Source organism: Phaethon aethereus (assembly GCF_964289735.1).
Source record: "Phaethon aethereus genome assembly, chromosome: 1".
Taxonomy (NCBI): domain Eukaryota; kingdom Metazoa; phylum Chordata; class Aves; order Phaethontiformes; family Phaethontidae; genus Phaethon; species Phaethon aethereus.
Genome location: NC_138575.1, coordinates 19,538,607 through 19,558,889, shown reverse-complemented (window position 1 = coordinate 19,558,889; position 20,283 = coordinate 19,538,607). Strand labels below are relative to the sequence as shown.

General features: G+C 38.8%; 1 protein-coding gene across 1 annotated transcript in view; it reads right to left on the bottom strand.

The window, feature by feature from the left end:
* Positions 1 to 861: 861 nt before the first annotated feature.
* The window catches only part of TAFA5 (TAFA chemokine like family member 5), a 431,534-nt gene continuing 412,112 nt past the window's right edge, over positions 862 to 20,283 (bottom strand). Inside the window, exon 4 of the mRNA XM_082013933.1 lies at positions 862 to 1,034. Coding sequence (XP_081870059.1) covers positions 987 to 1,034 — 48 coding nt within the window. The 3' untranslated portion in view covers positions 862 to 986. The remainder of the gene's footprint in view (positions 1,035 to 20,283) is intronic.

Genomic DNA, 20,283 nt, shown 5'->3' with positions numbered 1-20,283 from the left:
GCCAGGCCTAGAAGAACCTCCTTTTCAGAGGCAAGGTATAGTTGTACTGAATTAGGTGCAAAGAAAGTATGTTGTGAGAAAAATAAATACAAGAGTAATGACTAGGAGATGTAATATGCTAGAAAAAATTAGTGATCAAAAGTTGTTTCTCTTGCAGCTTTTACATAAGCAAAATAACGATTGCTTTCTACGTAGACATTGTACATACAAGACTCAAAGTAGACCATTCCATCAGATCTGTAGGCTTCCCATATTGGAATTGGCCTTTCTGAGAACCACAAGCTTAAGCAGAATGTTACTATATTTGAAACAATTATCACATAATTTCAAACAAATGCATTTTCATGAGGACTCAGTTTCCCATCTTCCGAGGAACCCGCCAGCTATTTGTAGACTACCATTTATTTCACAATATAATGATTCATTAACTAAATTTAACTTAACTTTACAAATGTTACATATCAAATGTTAAGTGGTCTTCTTAACTTTTACTTATCTCCTTTCCTCTGTATCTGACATATCACTTCCCACACATTTGGAATGGAAAGTTTTGGGGACAAATAATATCTCATGTCGTATGTGTACAAGAGTTGACATAATGGCTGCTGATCATTTGAGATGACTTCTATATTAATCTGCATTGATTTTTTATATTAGTAAGAGAAGTAAGAGCTGATATCAAGGTTCAAGCAGGTAATTTGTAATTTTAAAGAGGATTCACAAGATTCATCCAGCATCCATGAAACATATTCCAAATAAAGTTTAATGACGAAGAGAAGTACTGGGCTTCAGTCCTTTCCGTTTAACAAGCTAACAATGCTGCATTTTCTTTGCCAGTACTGAGAACATTTTGATTTATGGTGGATAAAAGAGGATAAAATGTTTACAACTCAAGCTGGACAATCTTTCTTCAGAGGCAGACTTAAGCATATCTAGCTCCTGGCTAAAGAACTTTGAATTTATTGTCTTATCAGAGGTCAAGCTTGTCAGCTATAGTTGTGATGGCTCAACCTGTACTGCACTGCCCACAGCACCTGGGATGAAAGGATTAGTGAATCACCTCTTTCCACTATGTGGATCAATAGATAAAATACTCACAGATGCCTCTGAAGTTCCCTCAGATTATGATTAATGAGTTCATGATGTTTTCCTGATGGCTCTTCAGTTCCCTCACTATAGTTTGAGCTAAGAAAAACCCATAGTTTCTTTGCTCTCAAGGAGCCTAATTTCCAAGTTATTTGATGGCTGCTACAGTTTTGTTGATCATGAACAGCATACTCCACTCCAGAGGATTTGTTCAGTTTACATGACCAAGATACCTGGGTAAACACACCAGATGAATACAGGCAGCAAAAAACTAGGCAACATGGCTGATCAAGCATGAAAGTGGACATTTCTGCCCTTAATTCGAAAAGTCATCACATTATCTTTCAGTCCAAAAGAGGCATTTCTATCAGAAAGAACTCTTGTCATGAAAAAGCAATACAGTTAAGAATATATCACATAGCCTTCAATGACGTTCATTACTACTCAAGGAACTAATACTGTTAATTAGGAATATGAATTACCATTTTAACACTTCTTTTGATTTGTTTAGCAAGAAGAACTTGGCAATATCAAACATAAGGTGCTGGAAGGGATGCTTTTACACCCATGTAATCAGGTTACTATTCATACGTGTTACCATTTGAGTGGTAGTACATGTACAGAAGGATGTACTGTCATATCGCCTAAAGGCAGTAATTTTTGCCTGTTTATTGAAATGTTTTATTTGCACCTTCTTCCAAAAATGCAAACTGTTTTCAAAAGAAACTTCAAACTATATACTTTGCTGTAAAAGTTGACTTACTGAGTTGAATTACCATGTAGCTAGTTTTCCCGCATTCAAGGTCAACTGTATCTTCCTTCCAAGACACAAAGCATTGTTCTTTGACAAATACATTGTTTTCAATTCAACAGCTGCTTCAGTCTGTATAAATTTAGAAACCATTCTATGGTGCAAGATAGGATAAACTTCTGGAATGGCACACACCTTACACTAATGTAATACATAGAGACACCAAAGAAAATACCTGAAGGGCATTTCTGTTGACAATGCCAGTTTAAGTAATCAAATTTTGTTGATCCACCAAGACTGAAAAATTGAGGGTTTTTTTTTTTCACCGTCAGCTGTCTTGTTTTTAAACACTGTGAAAATGCTGAAATCTCCATTCATCTCCAGAGCAAATCCTCTGCAGTGGAGTATGCTGTTCATGATCAACAAAATTGTAGCAGCCATCAAACAACTTGGAAATTAGGCTCTTTGAGAGCAAAGAAACTATGGGTTTTTCTTTCATTCTTTCTTTCAGAAGCTGGCAGTTCTGAGCATGCTACATACTGTAGTACTGAAGAGACTGAAGCAAAGCCAAACATTGTATTTGTCATCATATTTCTGCATTTCCATTTTCTCCCCTGGCCCATCATTGGAACAACTTGTCCTTGTCCTTTGCAGAAAACTCTCCCTTTCCAAATCACCCCCCAAACAGAACAAGCTGCCAAGAAGACCGAAAGGCACATACAATGTGGTCATGATAGGTTGTAATGAGTGCTGTGGGTGTTAGCAATTACAATGGGTGCATTTGGTGTTCCAACTCAACGGTACTTCTCAAAACGACGTTTGTACACATGGCTACTTGCAGTCTATATTTAACATCATAAATAAGGATTTTCTGTAAGGTACACTAGGCATACTGACTAAGAAGGTGTAATATTGTTTTATTAGCAGGCCTCTGGTATAATTCATTTCTGCATCATTTCACTGTTTTTTCCTGCATTATATTCTGATGGCATTTTCAGGCTTAGGTTCTGATTTCTATGGGTTACATATATCTACCATATACAGCATGCTACATCCCAACAGGGGCACTCATGTTTCTTTATGCCAATTTTAGAAGGATGTATATAGGATTTAATATGTATATCTACATTTAACATTTTAAATGTTATCAAAGTAGTGTTTTTACCCCAGTGAGAAGCATTTTCAATACCTCAGCATTCTTCTAGTTTGAGGGAGACATTTTGTTAAGCTCTGTGCGCACACACAGAGTATGTTCTATAATCATGTTATGAACTACAGAAGTGCTGCCTTCCACATTCCCCATATCTAATACAAAAAGACCTTTCACAATTTTGATAGTACGAGAGTGTGACCTGTGAGCCCCGACTCAGGCACCCTCTGGAGGAGGTGCTTTCTGGGAGCACCTATGCCTGGTCAGACTCTCAATCAGCAGCCCTCGAGGAATACTTCAATAACAATCTGGTATATGGGTTCGTCTACCCCTCTGACTCCCCTGTGAGGGTTTCCATGATTTTTTTCATAAAGAAGCATGGGAGTCTCTGCCCCTGCATGGATTACAGGAGGCAGAAAGACATCAGCATGAAGCACCAGCACACCTTGCTCCTTATCCTGGAGTGCTCTGTACATCTGCAGTGGGCTCCCTAGTTCATCACAGTGGATCTACAAGGGGCCACTATGAGCACCCTGTGGTGCCATTCAGTCTCTGCAATGCTCAAGCCACATTCTAGTATTCTGTAAATGCTGTCCTGAGGGACTTGCTTCATAGCTATGCCATGGTATACCTGGATGACATCCTGCTATTCTGCATGTCTCAAAAGATATGCATTGACAGCACCCAGGATGTTTTCAATCACTTGCAGCAGCACTGACTCTGTGCCAAACTGAAGAAATGTTCCTTTCACCATCAGAGAGTGGAGTTCCTGGGGTAACTGTGGGCAACATTGACCTGAGCATGGACTCCACGGAGATTGATGACATCTCAAGTTCACATCCCCCTTCTAGCACAGATGCAATGGTTGTTAGGATTTATCAGCCTCTAAGGATAGTTCATGAAGGATTTCTGGCATTGTGGCAGCCATAATGGCCCTCACCCAAAAGAGGGCTTGATTTTCATGGATGCCTGAAGTATGGGCAGCTTTTGAGAAAGTAAAATGCGTATTCACTGTAGTTTTTATCCTAACACCGGTCTTTTACTATAGAAACAGATGCTCTAACACCACTGAGAGGAATTATGCCTGAGATAATGAGCTCCTGGCAATCATAGCTGCCTTTGAGGAGTGGCAGCACACCTGTGAGGGGGGCAGAAGGACTGACAATAATGATGACCAGTCACCACAATCTGGAAGTGTCTCATGGGATGAAGTGCCTCTCTCCCCACTTTTCCACTGGGCCTCCTTCTTTTTGTGCTTCCCCTTCATTTTCCTTTGGCTTTTAGGAAGCACAATGTCAAGGCAGATGCTTGTCATGAAAGAAGGACCCAGGCTTGGATGCACAGCTCATACATGCACCTTGTCCTCTTTTTCTCTGAGTTGCTTCACTGCAGCCACGGCAGAGGATGAGCTCATGGCAGTTTTCCAGGCCACTGCAAACAGCTTGCTCCTGACCCAGCATTGTGATGGCACCGCTTCCACCAGCTGTAAGTGGGCAGGCAGGTAACATCCCACAGGGATTGCTGCAAACATGGCTCCTCCGCTGATGCCACAGTGCATCTGAAGCTGGAAATGAGCTTCAGCACTTGAATACCCAGACATGCAGGTAATGCATGGTACGGACATGTGTGGCTGATTATGTTTGGGTCCCTAACTTCTGTACTTGTACCAAAAGGCCTCTGCAAAGACCACAGGGTGTCTTCTAGCCACAGTAAGAAAGGGGGGCTGCAGTGCCTTGGTGGTATCTTAAGATCTCTCTCTCTAATCAAGCTATAGATGTAAAAACTTGTATTGTTCCTACAGCTCTCATTGGAGCAAGTGGGTAGGACAGATAGAGCAACATTTCCATATCTCTCTCTCCCCATCCCGGATCATGGATGCAATAAAAGAAGGAAACACCTTTCCAGGTCTTAGGTTAGAAAATGGAGGCCCTGCCATTTGCATTGGCCCTTTGAGTAGAGTGCTGCTGTACTGAGAAAGAACAGCTGCCATGGAGTCTTTTACAGATTTCCTCCAGCTATGCTGATGTCTGGCCAGAGATCTTCTTACTTTCTCACTGCAGGCTTAGTTTTGAAATTTTATTATCTCTCACCACTACTTCAGTGCACATGAGGTAAGTATAAAGGAAGAGTTGTCAAAATGCCTGTTGCATAAGTGCCTAGCACTCACACTCTGATGGACAGTTTCTTCTTCCCCTTACATGTATTCTATTAAACAGTATTTTATTTGCTTAATCAATGTATTGCTACCAAATTATGACTTTGAGATTATTCAGTATCAAATTTCTCATCTCCTCCAGCAATAAATAGACAAAGCTTTTTTCCATGGCATCTTCTTTACTTTTGCTTGATCTCATGACATAATGTAAGGGAAAAATCTTTGTGGATTTTATCAAAGCTTTGTCATTACTGTTGCAAGTATCTTAATAATGTTTATTCTCCATAAGCCTGTACCTTCTAACCCTTTTCTTGCCTTGCTTACACCCTTCATTCTGTATTGCTCTTTGTGACTCAGTCAGACTTTTTTTCTAATTCAAAAATGCAAGCGGTTTAGCTCATATTTCATTTATTTTTAGTTTTAGTCCACAACTTGCAACAAGTCTTGGCAAACTGTTAATACAGAAAAAGAATTAATTGTAAAAGAAGTTTTCTGGTGAATTTTCTTTGGATCTGTCTGTGGTGTTTTGGAGCTTTCACATTGGAATATCTCTTAAGAAAACAATAACCATTTTGATTGGACTATAATTTCTCTGAAAATATCATATACACTTAAAGTAACAGCAAAATCTTCACAGTTGCACAGAAAAGGTGTAAAGGCACAATATGAAAACAACATTGTGGAAGAAATAAACTGCAAGTGAATATGTAAAATAATGCAAATTTTAATAGCACCAGCTTTCTGTAATACAAACTGTGAGGTGCTATTAGCAAAATGAGGAAAGATAAAAAGAACAGTAATATCTCATAAATGCAGAGAAAAAGTAGGAGATTATGTAAACAGAGTATTAAGTAAAGAGTATAGCCTTTTTTTGGAAGCTCAGGTCATGTTTTGGCTAGGAATATTGGTACAGAATACTGGACAATGCTGTGGTTGTGCCTAGTCATGTGGAAATTTGATCACCGCAATGACCATCTATGATTTCTGCCTTGCTAGCTTGACAGTGTCAGCTGTTAAGTGTACAGGTCCATATATACAGCACTGGGATTTTTGACCACACAGCTTTGTTGCTGTTCTTACACTGCTCAACAGCAACCTCCTGAGCTTTGGCTCTGCAGCATTTTGTACTGTAACATTTCAGGCTGACATTTCTTGTAAGGCACCTGATTCACTGTTCCTGCAGACAAGACACCTGAGCTTCCTCCACGGGCAAAGTCTTTCATGGTGCTGTTTTCCTGTATTAGCTCTTGCTGTTTTACCGATTGCTTCACATTATGCCCTTCTGACAGCTGGTAGGATGCTAGGGATACCAGTCACTGTCAGCTGAAGCACCACCAGATCTTGTTCCCAACTCATAGATATCAGGTGAAATTGGAAAAAAGCCTTATACTTCTCTGAGTGCAAGAACCATAATTTTGCTCAGTCCTTAAAAGGTCCTTGCAGGCTTGGAAAACTCTGTAAACCCTTCATTTCCCATATGTATCCACCTAATATCGAGATACATTCTGGCGTATAAGAATAATTTTCAACTTTTATAGAAATTGATTTATTAGATATGCATAGGAAGAAAGATACTTGGCATGCATTGTCTGTAGTCATTTTTCATATAGAGCTCACCCGGATTCTAATGTATAAATACATACCATCTTGCAAGTTATACAGCCCTATTAGACTGAACAGAAAATATTTAGGTCTGGGAGTCAGTATCAATATCGACTTCGAGCTCTGGGTCAGAGAGCTTGCTTTAAGTACCATCTGTATCTCAGCTATCTCCAGACACAGCACAGGACATTTTTCCTTCTTTCTCCAAGGACTGAATGACCTTCCGCCAGACAGTCATTCAAGTGATTTTCTTAACGTTTTAAAGTTAAATGCAAAACATTTCTCAGAGTTATTTCCCACTTGATATTATACACATGGCTACATCTGTTATTCTTTCCTCGTATTGCCCCCTGGTACTTGAAGGACAGATGATAAACTTGAGCTAGATTGTATCTGGCTTTGCATAGGCTTGCAGTGAATCAGACAAAAGGGTACAAGGAGCTCTTCCTGCTTCCTTGAGCATCAGGCAAAGGGCAGACACAAGAGACAATCTCAGCTCTGATTTATTAGAGCTCTGAATGTGCTCAATTGGTGTATTTAATATTTATAGAAGCACTGAGTGCCAAAAAATGAACTAAGGCCATGGTCTTCTGATAGGGTCAGCAGTGGAGATAGGTGACATTTTTTTATGAAGTTCACTCAGAAATACAATCCAGAAGAGATCAAAAATACTAGCAAATGTAGTTTGGATTTCTTGACTAGATTTACCCCACACTAAAAAAAAAAAAATCCAAAACAAAACAAAAAGCCCAAGTAAAACATTTCCCCGCTCCCTCAAAAAAAGGATACAATGACAATAAAATTAAATATTCTGTTTCAGTTGACTCTCTGCCTTGAATTTTTCAATTGAATCAGCAAATTTTAAACACCCCTGTTTTTTACACAGTATAGGTAATGAGAAAGGCCAAGGCTCAAGGAACACAAATTGTACCCTTTAAAAAGAGCAAGGGAATACAAGACTGTAAGGGTCCATCAGACCCCTGAATATATCAATTTCATCCCTTTCAGACACCAGTTGCACCAATCACACTATAAATTAAAATTGGTTATACTGTCTTCGCTTAGTTCTCCTTTCTCCTACAGTTGTCCATGGCTACTATTATCATCCAATTGCTCTTGTACCAGTATTGTCCTTAAAACAGTTCATTCTCTTGGATGTTAGTTGCTTACCTATGTCTAATGTGCAATCATATAACCTCACAAGCTTCAGTTCTCTAGATTGAGCCACAAAGCCCATTTATTCAAAAACAAACAAAAAAAGAGTTTATTTTACAAAAAAAGGTTCCTTCTAATTATTATGGTAACCCTTTTCTTTACATGTTCCAGTCTGAAATAACCTTGAATGGGTAAGTACAACTAAGCATAGCATTCTAGATGAAGTTTCATTTGTATCTTCTGCAATGGCATTAGTGTTTCTTTTTATACTCCAGGATGTGGTTCTCCTGGTGTTTCCAAGGGTAAGTAACATTGACCTTACCACAGCAACTAGTATTTCTTGGAAAGCCTGATTCAGCAGTGATGGATTTAATAACAAAAAACGCATATGAACAGAGTATAATCCTCAGGAGCTAGAGGAAACTGTTATAATAAGATGTTATGGTTTTGTCTGCGATAGAGATAATTTTCTTCATAGTAGCTAGTATCGGGCTGTGTTTTGGATTTGTGCTGAAAACAGTGTTGATAACTCATGGATGTTTTCATTATTACTGAGCAGTGCTGTCCTGGTTTCAGCCAGGGTAGAGTTAATTTTCTTCATAGAAGCTAGCGTGAGGCTATGTTTTGGATTTGGGATGAGAAAATGTTGATAAGGTGCTGATGTTTTGAGTTGTTGCTAAGTAGTCAAGGACAGTCCAGCTTCTCATGCTGGCCTGCCAGCGAGCAGGCTGGGGGTGCACGGGAAGCTGGGACGGGACACAGCCAGGACAGTTGACCCAGGCTGGCCAAAGAGATATTCCCTACCATATAACGTCATGCTCAGTATATAAAGCTGGGACAAAAAAAAAGGAAGGGGTGGAGGGACGTTCAGAGTTATGGCGTCTGTCTTCCCAAGAAACCATTACGAGTGACAGAGCCCTGCTTCCCTGGAGATGGCTGAACACCTGCCTGCCCATGGGGAGTAGTGAATGAATTCTTTGTCTTGCTTTGCTTGTGTGCACGGCTTTTGCTTTACTTATTAAACTGTCTGTATCTCAAAACATGAGTTTCCTCACTTTTACTCTTCCGATTCTCTCCCCCGTCCCACTGTGGGGGAGTGAGTGAGCGGCTGTGTGGGACTTAGTTGCTGGCTGGGGCTAAACCACGACAAGTGCTTACACAGAGTCAAGGCCTTTTCTGCTCCTCACACCACCCCACCAGTGAGTAGGCTGGGGGTGCACAAAACATTGGGTAGGGACACAGCTGGGACAGCTGACCCCAACTGACCAAAGGGATATTCCATACCATAGGACATCATGCTCAGCATATAGAGCTGGGAGAAGAAGAAGGAAGGGGGGGACATTTTGAGTTATGGCATTTGTCTTCCCAAGCAACCACTATGCATGAGGGACTCCTGCTTTCCTGGAGATGGCTGAACACCTGTGTGCCAGTGGGAAGTGGTGAATGAATTCCTTGTCTTGCTTTGCTTGCATGCGTGGCTTTTGTTTTAACTGTTAAACTGCTTTATTTCACCGACAAGTTTTCTCAGTTTTACTCTTCTGATTCTCTCCTCCATCCCACTATGGGGGCAGTGAGTGAGTGGCTGTGTGGTGCTTAGTTGCCATCTGGGGTTAAACCACAACAGACTATCAACTTTGGGTTGAAGGAGAAAGCAAATAAAAGACAAATGTTGTTGCTAAGGCTTTGGGTCAGATAAACTAGATTAAAATTATATTTATTTTAGCCTTGGGAAGAGAAGTAGCAAATTGGGAAATGAGAGTTGTTATTACAGTTAGAAATAGATAAATATAAAAAAGATTAGCTAAGTAGTTTAAACCAAATAACAAAGGATGTAAATAGTCCTGCATTGTGATTATGAGGTTATAATTGAAGGCAGGGTTTAGGCATTTTTAAGTTAAGTAAGTTCTTTGTTTACTGTCTCCCAATATGCTGTTGGATCAATTAGCCACGATGTTTCTAATAAGGATGTAGTGTCCACTATCCAGTTTAACTTCAGTTCTCAAATAGAACAATTTGAACACATAAAGCTTTCCATTTGGGACACTGACATTTAGAGCCATACTACCATTACTGTTCAACAGTATTCATATTGAAAACAAAACCAAATTAATTTAACTTGAGGTCAACAGGTGTACTACTTTTGATGTCCTTAGCAATCTTTTTTTTTCCTTTTCTTTCTTTAATTTTGTATTTGCATGGTCAATAAACCCATTGTCAAGTCTAATGCCCCATAAAAATTTCACTTCCATTTGACTTCTGGAAATTATCATTTTATTCTACAAGATGTAAGGTTTCCCATCCTTTGTCATTTCCCTGTTTAATCCTAATGTTTTATTTGTATTGGTTATTTATGCAGCTTTGAGCTTTTCTGCAACACCTTCTAGCTCTCTGCTTGGGATACATGTTCAAGAACATTTCTGGACATGCAAGACAAAGGACTTCCAGGCGTCTTTCACATTCAAGTGAAATATTAATCTGAGTCCTGTTGCCTGCATGAGTAACTAATTACTTTTGTCCACCTTAGCTTGCCTATTCGAAACAGATACACTTAATTACAGGCCTCTATTTACTGTTCCATTTATTTAAAACTCAATTATGTTATGAACATGCAATCTAAGTCTATTTTCTACAATTGACATTTCGTATAATGTCCTCACTACTTAAAAAAGCCAAGTTTAAAAGCAAATCACCTTTGTTGGTTCACTGGTGAAGGAACCTGATCACATTCTGAGGGAATTCATTCTATACGGGTAGCTTTTGGTCAGACCTCTAGCCAGGAAATTAAACAGCTCTGCTGCATGTGATTTTCCAAGGATACATCCTGATGAGATTTTGCATATTCAGTCTTAAGAGTGTGGTGGCATAAAACTCTTTCATGACAGGTAAGCTTCTTTGAGGCATCCACTTCACTGACTGAGAGCCAAGGTTCTTGAATGCCCCAGGGTAATTACTCTGGAGCTTCCTGGGATGCTCAGAGCAGTATTGGTGGGGCTCTGCCTACAGTCATCCCTCACAACCATGTGCAGTTTCACAGAATCACAGAATCATTAAGGTTAGAAAAGACCTTTAAGATCATCAAGTCCAATCGCCAACCCAATACCACCATGCACACTAAAACATGTCCCAAAATGCCACGTCCACACATTTTTTGAATACTTCCAGTGATGGTGACTCCACCACCTCCCTGGGCAGCCAGGGAGGTCATTTAATTTCTGTATACTTTGCTGCTTTAGTTTTCCACACTGCAAAGTGAGAGTGTTCTCCCCATTGCTTTTATCTATTTTTTTCCCTTGTTTCTTTTTCTCTCTCAGACAATGAAAACCCATATTCTGGAATAAACTATAAATTATAAGCCTGTATTTTAAATAATAGAGACTATGGACGTAATCAACTACCTTATATATTTTATCAGCTTTTTACTAGCCATGCTGTAACAAAGTAATTTCAAAGCTGTTTCCAATTCCCTCACATGCAAGATGAAGCAGGGTACTGAATAAAAGACAGACATCTGTGAGATGCAGGAGGAGTGGCAGCAATACATTTGTCTTACTTATTTTCATACTAGGCTTACACAAAGGAGGTCCTCTAGAATTAATTTAACAAATGTTATGCTCTTTTGCATCGCTCTGTAATCTAAAAGGGAAATTTCTGTGTGATGCTCTTTCTCTGAGGGCTTTGGGTTTTCTGCTACGTAATTCTTCTTTTGAAACCATGACTTTCTTTTCAAAACATTCAGACTCAGGGAAGATCCCATTATTGTTCCATGGACTGTGTGGCTCCACAAGTTGGTAGTGAATGAAAGACTCAATGCATTTCAGCAGCATGAGTGCACACCAGTACTTTTTAGCACAACATTGGGAGGTTATACCACAACCTTTGTAAGTGATACCAGCAGAACACTATTAATGTTAAGAAGTATTCAAAATAGATTAAGAACACATAGCCAAAGACTACCTTTTGCACAGAGAGTGCTACCCCTTTCACTATCACAAATGCCTCCATCCTGACTGAAAAAAATAATTTAAGCCCGTACTTAGTTTTCTGTCAATATATATGCATGTGTCAGTCTGAAAGCAGGACAATGAATCACATTTCCCCAAATTAATTTGAGGTTACTGCCCTTTGGAGATATTGCTTCAATATCACTCCATTTCTTTTCACCCCTCACGTGGGGTCCTGATTTACACTTGTGCAATTCCAGTGTAGCACTCTGCCTCTGCAATGAGACTGCAGCATGAGTAAAAACACTTACAAGCAGATTTTTATCTTCCTGTAAATTAGCAATTGTGCAAGAATGTCAAATGGTCCTGCTAAAGACATTGAGCTGGCCATGTCTGAAAATTAACTTTCTAGTCATTGCTCCAGCCCACGTGGCACTTGACAAGTGCTACAACACTGAGGAAAGACCATGTTAATTATCACATGACTATTATTTATATCTCTATTTCTTGAAACACTATTCAGTCATTAAAGATAGTGAAAAATGACACTATCCAGAATGAATATGAAATGAATATTCATAACACAGCTAATTGTCACTGACATCTCAAATTTCATTATAATTTCTGTTTTGCTTAGCACTTTCTCATACGTGCAATAAACCCATCACTATGCTATTTAATTACTGACTATAACAGAAGTACAGAAAAAATTACATATACACAATAGGTGTCTACATTTCATAATCAGCTATATAGTTAGGATGTTTGGTGAAATGTTTCTTATATAGATATAGACATATTTATGTAGCATAACAGATGTTAACATGATTAACATAATCTCTCACTTTTTTTAATGGGCATTCAATGTTTTAATTCACAGCAAATCTAATAATTCAACAGTTTGTAAACTTGTTAGTGGAACTAAAATAAACTTTTCCCTTCTACTGGGATATTATAACAGGCTTTATTTCTTCAGTCTGTGCATTTCATCCTTCCTTTGAAAGTGCAAGTAGGAAAACACAACTAAACAAAAAGGCTTGCAAATGAACCACTCTAATGTTTATCAAGACCATTATTTTTCTTGCAAGCTTGTTAAGCTCTTAAATATGTATTTGTATCAAGCTAATTTAAACCCGTGCTTTTTGTGTAATATCACCTACTTCACATACGCATAGACGACAAGGGAGCTTAATTTAAAAATGGCTACAGTTATAATGCTGGCTATATAAATCCAAAGGGAGATTATTTTAGCTTTAAAAATTGACTTGGGGAAAATTAACACAGTGATCAACCATATTAAATACTAACTGCTTCAAACCATACTGATTCTGCTACTGCTAATGAAAGGGCTACCTAATTTAAAATATTTCTCAGACTTTGAAGACTACTTCTCTTACAAATACTTACCTTTACAGACACTGTCGTTTGAAGTGCATTAAAAAAGGAGTTGTTTATTGGCAGCTGTTTAAAGCTGACAGTTTCGAACAGGGTGAGGACGTCTGTCACAGACAGGAAAGCAGTCATTTGGGGAGGAGAAATTGTGATGTATTTACCGGAGTTCCTGGGACTGCGGGTCAGTGGATCCTCCTTCCTGTAAATGGGAAGAAGTCAACCCCTGACTAGAGGGCAGTCAAGCCACACTGAACCGCAGGCCTAGCTGCAGCATGCCACTGAATTCTGCGTGTAATAAATGTCAGCCTCTGAAGCTGCTATTTACAAGCTCTCTCTGTGGTAGCCCTGAGGTTCCCAAGGCATCATTGGTTGCAGCATTATGCACAACAAGTTCTTTCAGTCAGAGGAACCAAGGCGACAAAGACTGAAGCTGACAGGTCGCAACCTCATTACACTTTATAGCGACTGACATTCTTTTTGTTTAATGGATACTTTTAAAAAATCTAAACCACTTTAATTTTCCTCAGAAAATGTTTGTGTCTCTATAAAAAATAGCTTCTCTCAACTTCTCTTAGGGGTGCTATCATTCTTTCTTTTTCATTTCTGCTGCAGAAGATTCACAGAGGTATATAAGTAGGAATGACAAAAAAGCTGAGAAAGTATGAGAAAGTTTTAGCCTGATTATATATTTTCATTCTCTAAAAAGGGTAACAGGCAATATTTGAAAAATTCTTTAAAGGGAAAAATCAGTGCAGACACTCATTTTAAAACTGGTGGATGTCTGTATGAGTCTTAAAGAAGCCATCCATGAATATTCCAACTTAGACAAATAGTGAATGGAAAAAACTCCAACAAACAACTATATGAGAAGCACATTGTACAGAGACTCTTTCTTGACAAAGAATTGTCTGGTGACAATTCTGGTGATGCTCCACAGGCCTAGTTAGCTGCCCCCTCCTAAGAAGGACTAACAGCTAATGACAGTCTGTCAAAGAAGTTTTGCTGGAGGTCATATCTAATACTTGTGACATTTAAAACAGGAATATAGGAAAAAAGGTGTTAAATACTGGGAAGACAATGACTGAAGTGGAAAACCACACAAACTTCAGCAGAATTAATTTGTTAATCTTCATCTCTACTTACAAACATCAGTATTTTCTTCACCCCACTAAGCAGTTAGCTGTCTAATGCATCCTTATGCAGGAAGTCTGTTTAAACATGTTAAATATGAAGACATATTTTAAGTCAATTGAAGAATACATCTGTGAGCATGTGTTTAAATTACATTTTATATAAGATTTTAAACAAGTGTTTCTTTGAACTCAGTCCTTCATCATCAGTTAATCAGCTGGGACAGAACAGCTACGCTGTGGGAGCGCAGAAGTGTGTGAAACAGGGCATAAGATTCAATTCATGGCTAAAGTAGTCCCAAAGATGCCAGAGTCACTGTTAATGGCCTGGATTCTCCAGGTAGATCAAAGGCAAAAAAAGCAGACAAGATACCTTGAAAATTGAACTGAACCATGGAAATTAGAAAACGTTCTCAAGTGAGAACAATCAGGTTCGGTAGTACCATGCATTCACTGTGTTTTTTTCTAATCTTTGTGATTTGGAGATAACTTTTCAAATGTGAACTAGTAGTAAACTGGTGTTGTGTTTTCTTCTTCAGTTTGCAGTCAGAGAGGTCCAGGAGGAATGTGAAGATATATTTTAGAGCTTTTAAAAAAACACATGAATTTTAATGAGAATTCCTAAATTTCCCTTTGGTGTGGTTGATACAGCTTTTCTGATTATAGCAAATGGTGAGTGAAGCTGCTATTAGGTTCTTTAGGGCTCCAAATTGACAGTACTAAAGTCACTATGGGAAAAAGAAATCGGTTGTCAGAAAAGAAATGGACAAATAAATAAATATACTGGTAGAAGTGAGAGAAAATTATTTTGCAACAGTGTTACTGGAATTGCTGTGAAAACGTGCCTTTAATCTATCAGAGAAATCCATTCAATGTGAAGATAAGATTTTGACAAGAGAAGGAGAGGACACTGTGAGAGCAATTATATACCAGTTTATGAGAGATTATACTATTAAACTGGCGCAGCTGTCATGTCTCCCCCCACCTGCAGAGTACTTTTTTACAAAATAAGCAACAAAGAGAACCCAACGTAGTAACTGTAATAAGCACAATGTAGCAAAAGACTATATAACTGCAAATTGTGATCACAGAAAAAAAAAGACAACAAAAAGTCAACCAGGTGGTAAACTTTTTTCTTCTCTAAATGTCCCTTGTTCTACTCAATAACTACTGGGTATTTTAGATCAGATAGCAAAATATCGCCTCATCTGATGACTAGATTCCTCTCATTCAGCTGTAGACATTGAAGTGAATGAGATTTGACTCACAGATTCAGACACCAAATTTAAGTATCCACATGTGAATTCGGCATCCAAGACGCCAGTTTAGTCAGTAAAACAATGGAGTTTCAGTCAGCTGTCTAAACACAGATGTCTATCACTTTTCCATTTAAAATGCCTTCTTAGGGTATCTGAAACAACCTCATGGAACTAGCGGATATGACAGAGGACTTAGGGACACTCTTCTGAAGAAGAGGCTGGAGGCTAGGAAGATAGACCTGAGGCATCTTTAATAGCATTAGGCACCTATGCATGAACAACTGAAGCAAAGCCTTAGTCCATTTGATCAATGGATCCAGAGAGCTATTCAACCTACTCCAAAGTGGACATCTACAGCAGATCAGCTGAACTGTTCCTTACATGCCCTTGCAGAGGACTAGGATAAAATCAGTATTATGAATTCAATGGTGTGCATCATCTTCTTTCTATACATACGTATTAAGTGGCTGGTTCAAGGTTCTTCTGCAGTGCATCAGCCCAGCCTTGGATTCATTCTTAACCAAGCGAACTTCCACAGCAGTCAGTTTTACAATCTAGCAGGTAAATCATTGGAGAGAAAGAGGATCTTCATCTTGTCTTATGAAGCCACTTTATTTGGAATACTGTGTTCAAATAAAGGAACTACATTTTTAGAAATAGATAAGCAAAATGGAAGGAGTTCTTCAAAGACCAAAAGAGATTAGGAATAAATGCTCAGTTCTTTACTTCTTAAATAAGGTAACTATTCCAAAGAACTCAGTGCTCTACCATGGACAAGTGATGAAAAGGAGGAATAGTATCAGCTTGCAATAGTAGAGCTCCAAAGAAAAGAAGGGAATTATAGTATACAGTACTCTGGGATGTGATTAGAAGCCAGAGTGTGAAAACAAAGACAAGAAATATAAAGAGAAACTTTCCAGTCAGTGACACTTTTCTAGTTATTCAGTAGCCTCTGAAATGTAGACATCCCATTCCATAGGATGCTGAAATCAAAGCTTGATTTAGTAATAGAAAATGTACGTTAGAAGAGTGTCCTATATCAACAGGGAGATGGATGGGATAATCTGAAAAGCTCATCTATTAGCAACACCTATGAATTTTTCCACACACTATTAGTTGTCAGATATTTTGTCAGAAAAGCAACTATCCTGATAAAGAAACAAGATTTGTCAAGAGCATACCAAATAACTCTTACTGAGAACTCACGCTGGTAGGCCCTTAGCAGTGCTGCCTTAAATCATATCTATCCACCAATATTTCTGTTCAGCAGATGCTCATTGGCTAGTACTTATTTTGGACTGGCTTTAAAGTAAAAGATTAAAGACATTGAGTATTGATAACTAAATTAAAAGGGCTGGCTGCCAATAGCTATAACAGTAAGTAATGAATAAAGAGCATTGCCTGCTCTGTGTCCTCTTGACCATGCAGAACAATCATTAAGAATTAAATGCTGTGATTCAGTCCCCCTCCTCCCTTTTCCCCAAGAGGCAATGCCTCACACACCACCAAGTATGCAGTACTCTGGGAACAAAGCCAAAAGTAGCAACTCATTCTCTGAATGAGAACAGCTCAAAAATAGGTCTTACCCAAGAAGGAGTGGTGGGGGAGGGGAATGACAATGTTTCCTACTATTGCTCATAATGCACTTTTTTTTAATGGAAGGAAATCTGTATTAACACATCTTTTACTGCCTTTCTTAAATGAGGTTCAGGATTTTGGCTGAGAGGCTACATTAAAAATATGTAATAAAATGATGCTGTTTCCTTTACTCTTAACTTATTCTTTCACTTTTGCAATCATAGACATAATGTAGCTAGGTGATTTTTCTGTAGGCAGGTCAGGTAGGTCACAGCAACTGACGATGTGTGAAGTTTTGAAGGAAATACCTTCCACCATGCCACATTCCCCCTTCTCTTTTCCCCACCAATCTCTGCTCCTGGCACACATAAAAAAACCCAAAACAGTTGCATGATACATATTACATATATATCAGCTTTATACACATAGGCTAGCCTATATGTGTATGTATCCCCATAGACTTGCATTAATGCTTGTGGTTAACCTGAAGAGCTATGGTGATGATTTAAAGAAACTGTTCTACAGAAAACTAAAATGCCACTAAAAATATAGCTGAGAAACAGAGACCCCACTGCTGGCCTAAGTTTGCTGTCTTAGACTGGTTATACTAAAATAAGGGCACTGACTTCATTGTAAATGAAAGTAGGAACAAATTATGTTATGTTTATTTAAGCAAAAATTATGTAATGCTTGCATCTCTTTTTAAGTTACCTGATTTATTCTCAGTAGAATGAAACACAGCTTTTGAATGACTCAGTTACATTTTCAAAGGGTATCTCTTTTCTTTTGCTTACAATCACCTGCTGAATGCTTTAAATACATATTTTTGATTTGGAAAACATGGGGTTTTTTCTATATGCTTTCATTTCTAATGATGCTCAACATTAACGTCACTTTCTTATTTACTCAGTTTGCATATCGACCTTGATGTCAGCACAACACTGGTGTTGGATGTAGTTAGTTAAAATTAAGCTAAAGTCCCTCTGTTTGCTGTGTAGCAACAGACCATAAAATGGAGATGATACCTGAATCCTCCAAAAACAGTGGCTATTGTTTAGTTTTTTTAGATTTTACATCACCATTGATGACTACAAGGTAGAATGGGCTAAATACAAGTGATATTGAATTCAATGGAATTACACTGACGATTCATTTAATCAGATACGTTCAGCATAAAGAAAACGTTAAATACTCTCCAGGCTGTGTCTGGCCACACATTGGTGTGCAGATGACAGAAAAAGCTACTCATGCAGGTGAGAGCCACAGGAATGCTGGGGAGGACAGTGTAGGTTAGCAGAATTGAGCTGAGCAGTGATAAACAAGCTCTGAACCGTTTCAAACTGTGGTTGAGCTCCTCCTCCAGCATCCGCTTTCCAGAGGTCTGGCACCCTCTGAAAAGGCTTCAGTATGTGACAGATGAATCAGAGAGTACTCCTTGAGGGAATTCCACTGTTGCACTGCTCCTCTTTGTCTCTTGTTCCCTCTAGCGTAACACAGTGCATGCAGTTACTACGTTCATATATTCAAACCCTGGATTTGTACACAAATACAGATGTTTGCATCTGCATAATGAATACACCTCCATTTCTAGGGTATAATCACAATGACTCTAGCCTTTAATGTCTGATTAAATTAGGAGGATGTGCATTATGACTTTGTATAAACTTCATGGAACAATTCTCAGATCAACAGCCTGTGTATTTTAAACCATTAAAATACCAACGTCTTTCAGTTATTCCAAGCTGAGGGTTTCTGTTGTTTGGGGTTTTTTAATACTCTACATACTGGAATAGGGCATATCCTACATATTTGTTAGCCTGAAAAAATATTACAGTAGGTGTATGACAGTTTATAAAATTCAGTGATGATCTGAATGTTTTTCCTCACTAAATACAGTTTTCTTAACATCTGACTTTTAAATACCTTGGAACAAACAGTACACTGAGCTCACATTGCAGTCACAGGAAGAAAAAAAACCTACCTCCAAAGAGTGGTGCTTATTTTCAGATAAGCATCTGAGATAGGTCAGCACATTGCTAAGTGTTCATTTCTCTGTGTAAATTACAGGTAGAGGCTAGGGCAGATATGTCAGACTTGTATGTCTACATTTTTGATGTCTGTGGTTAGAGAAATCAGCACAAACCCAAATGTCCAATACCAGTTAAAAACTGTACCCCTGTGCTCATCCTCCTCCCTTTTTACATAGACTTCATCACAGAATCACAGAATATCAAGATCACAAAGTGGTTGAGGTTGGTGTGGACATCTGGAAATCCTTTAATCCAACACATCTGCTCAGAACAGGGTCAGCTAGAGCAGGCTGCCCAGGGCTGTGTTCAGTTGGGTTGTGAATATCTCTAAAGATGGAGACCTCACAATCCCACTGTGTTTGACTATCCTTAAAGTAATTTTTTTTTTTTTCTTATGTGTAAGTGAAATTTCCTGTATTTTCATTTGTGCCTATTGTTTCTTCTCCTTTCACTGGGCACCACCGAGGAGAGTTTCACTCCTTCTCCTTTATGTCCCTCCCATCAAGTACTTACTGACATGGACAAGATCAACCTGAACTTTCTCATCTCCAGGCTAAATAGTCCCAAGCTCTCTCAGCCGCTCTTCATATGACAGATGCTCCAAGCCCTTAACAATCTTTGTGGTCCTTTGCTGAGCTTGCCCTAATAAGTCCATGTCTGCACTGGTCACACAGCACTCCTGATGTGTCCTACCAGTGCTTAGCAGAGAGGAAGGCACCTCTCTCTTACCTGCTGGTGATACTCTGCCTCATGCAGCACAGGAGGCTGTTGGTCTTAGATAAAAGGGAGCTCTGCTGGCTGATGCACAACTTGCTGGCCATCAAGACTCCCAGGCCTTATTCTGCTAAGCTGTTTTCCAGACAGTCAGCCCCCAGCCTGTACTGGAGTATGGGGTTATTCTTCCTTGGCTGCAAAATTCTGCATTTTCAATTGTTGAACTTCACAAGATTAATAGTTCAACTCATTATAGCCATCAAGAAGTCAATTAATCCAGTCCTTTAAGTCACCCCACAATAACTTGGAAGAATGAAACTGCTTCAAAGGGCAATCTATT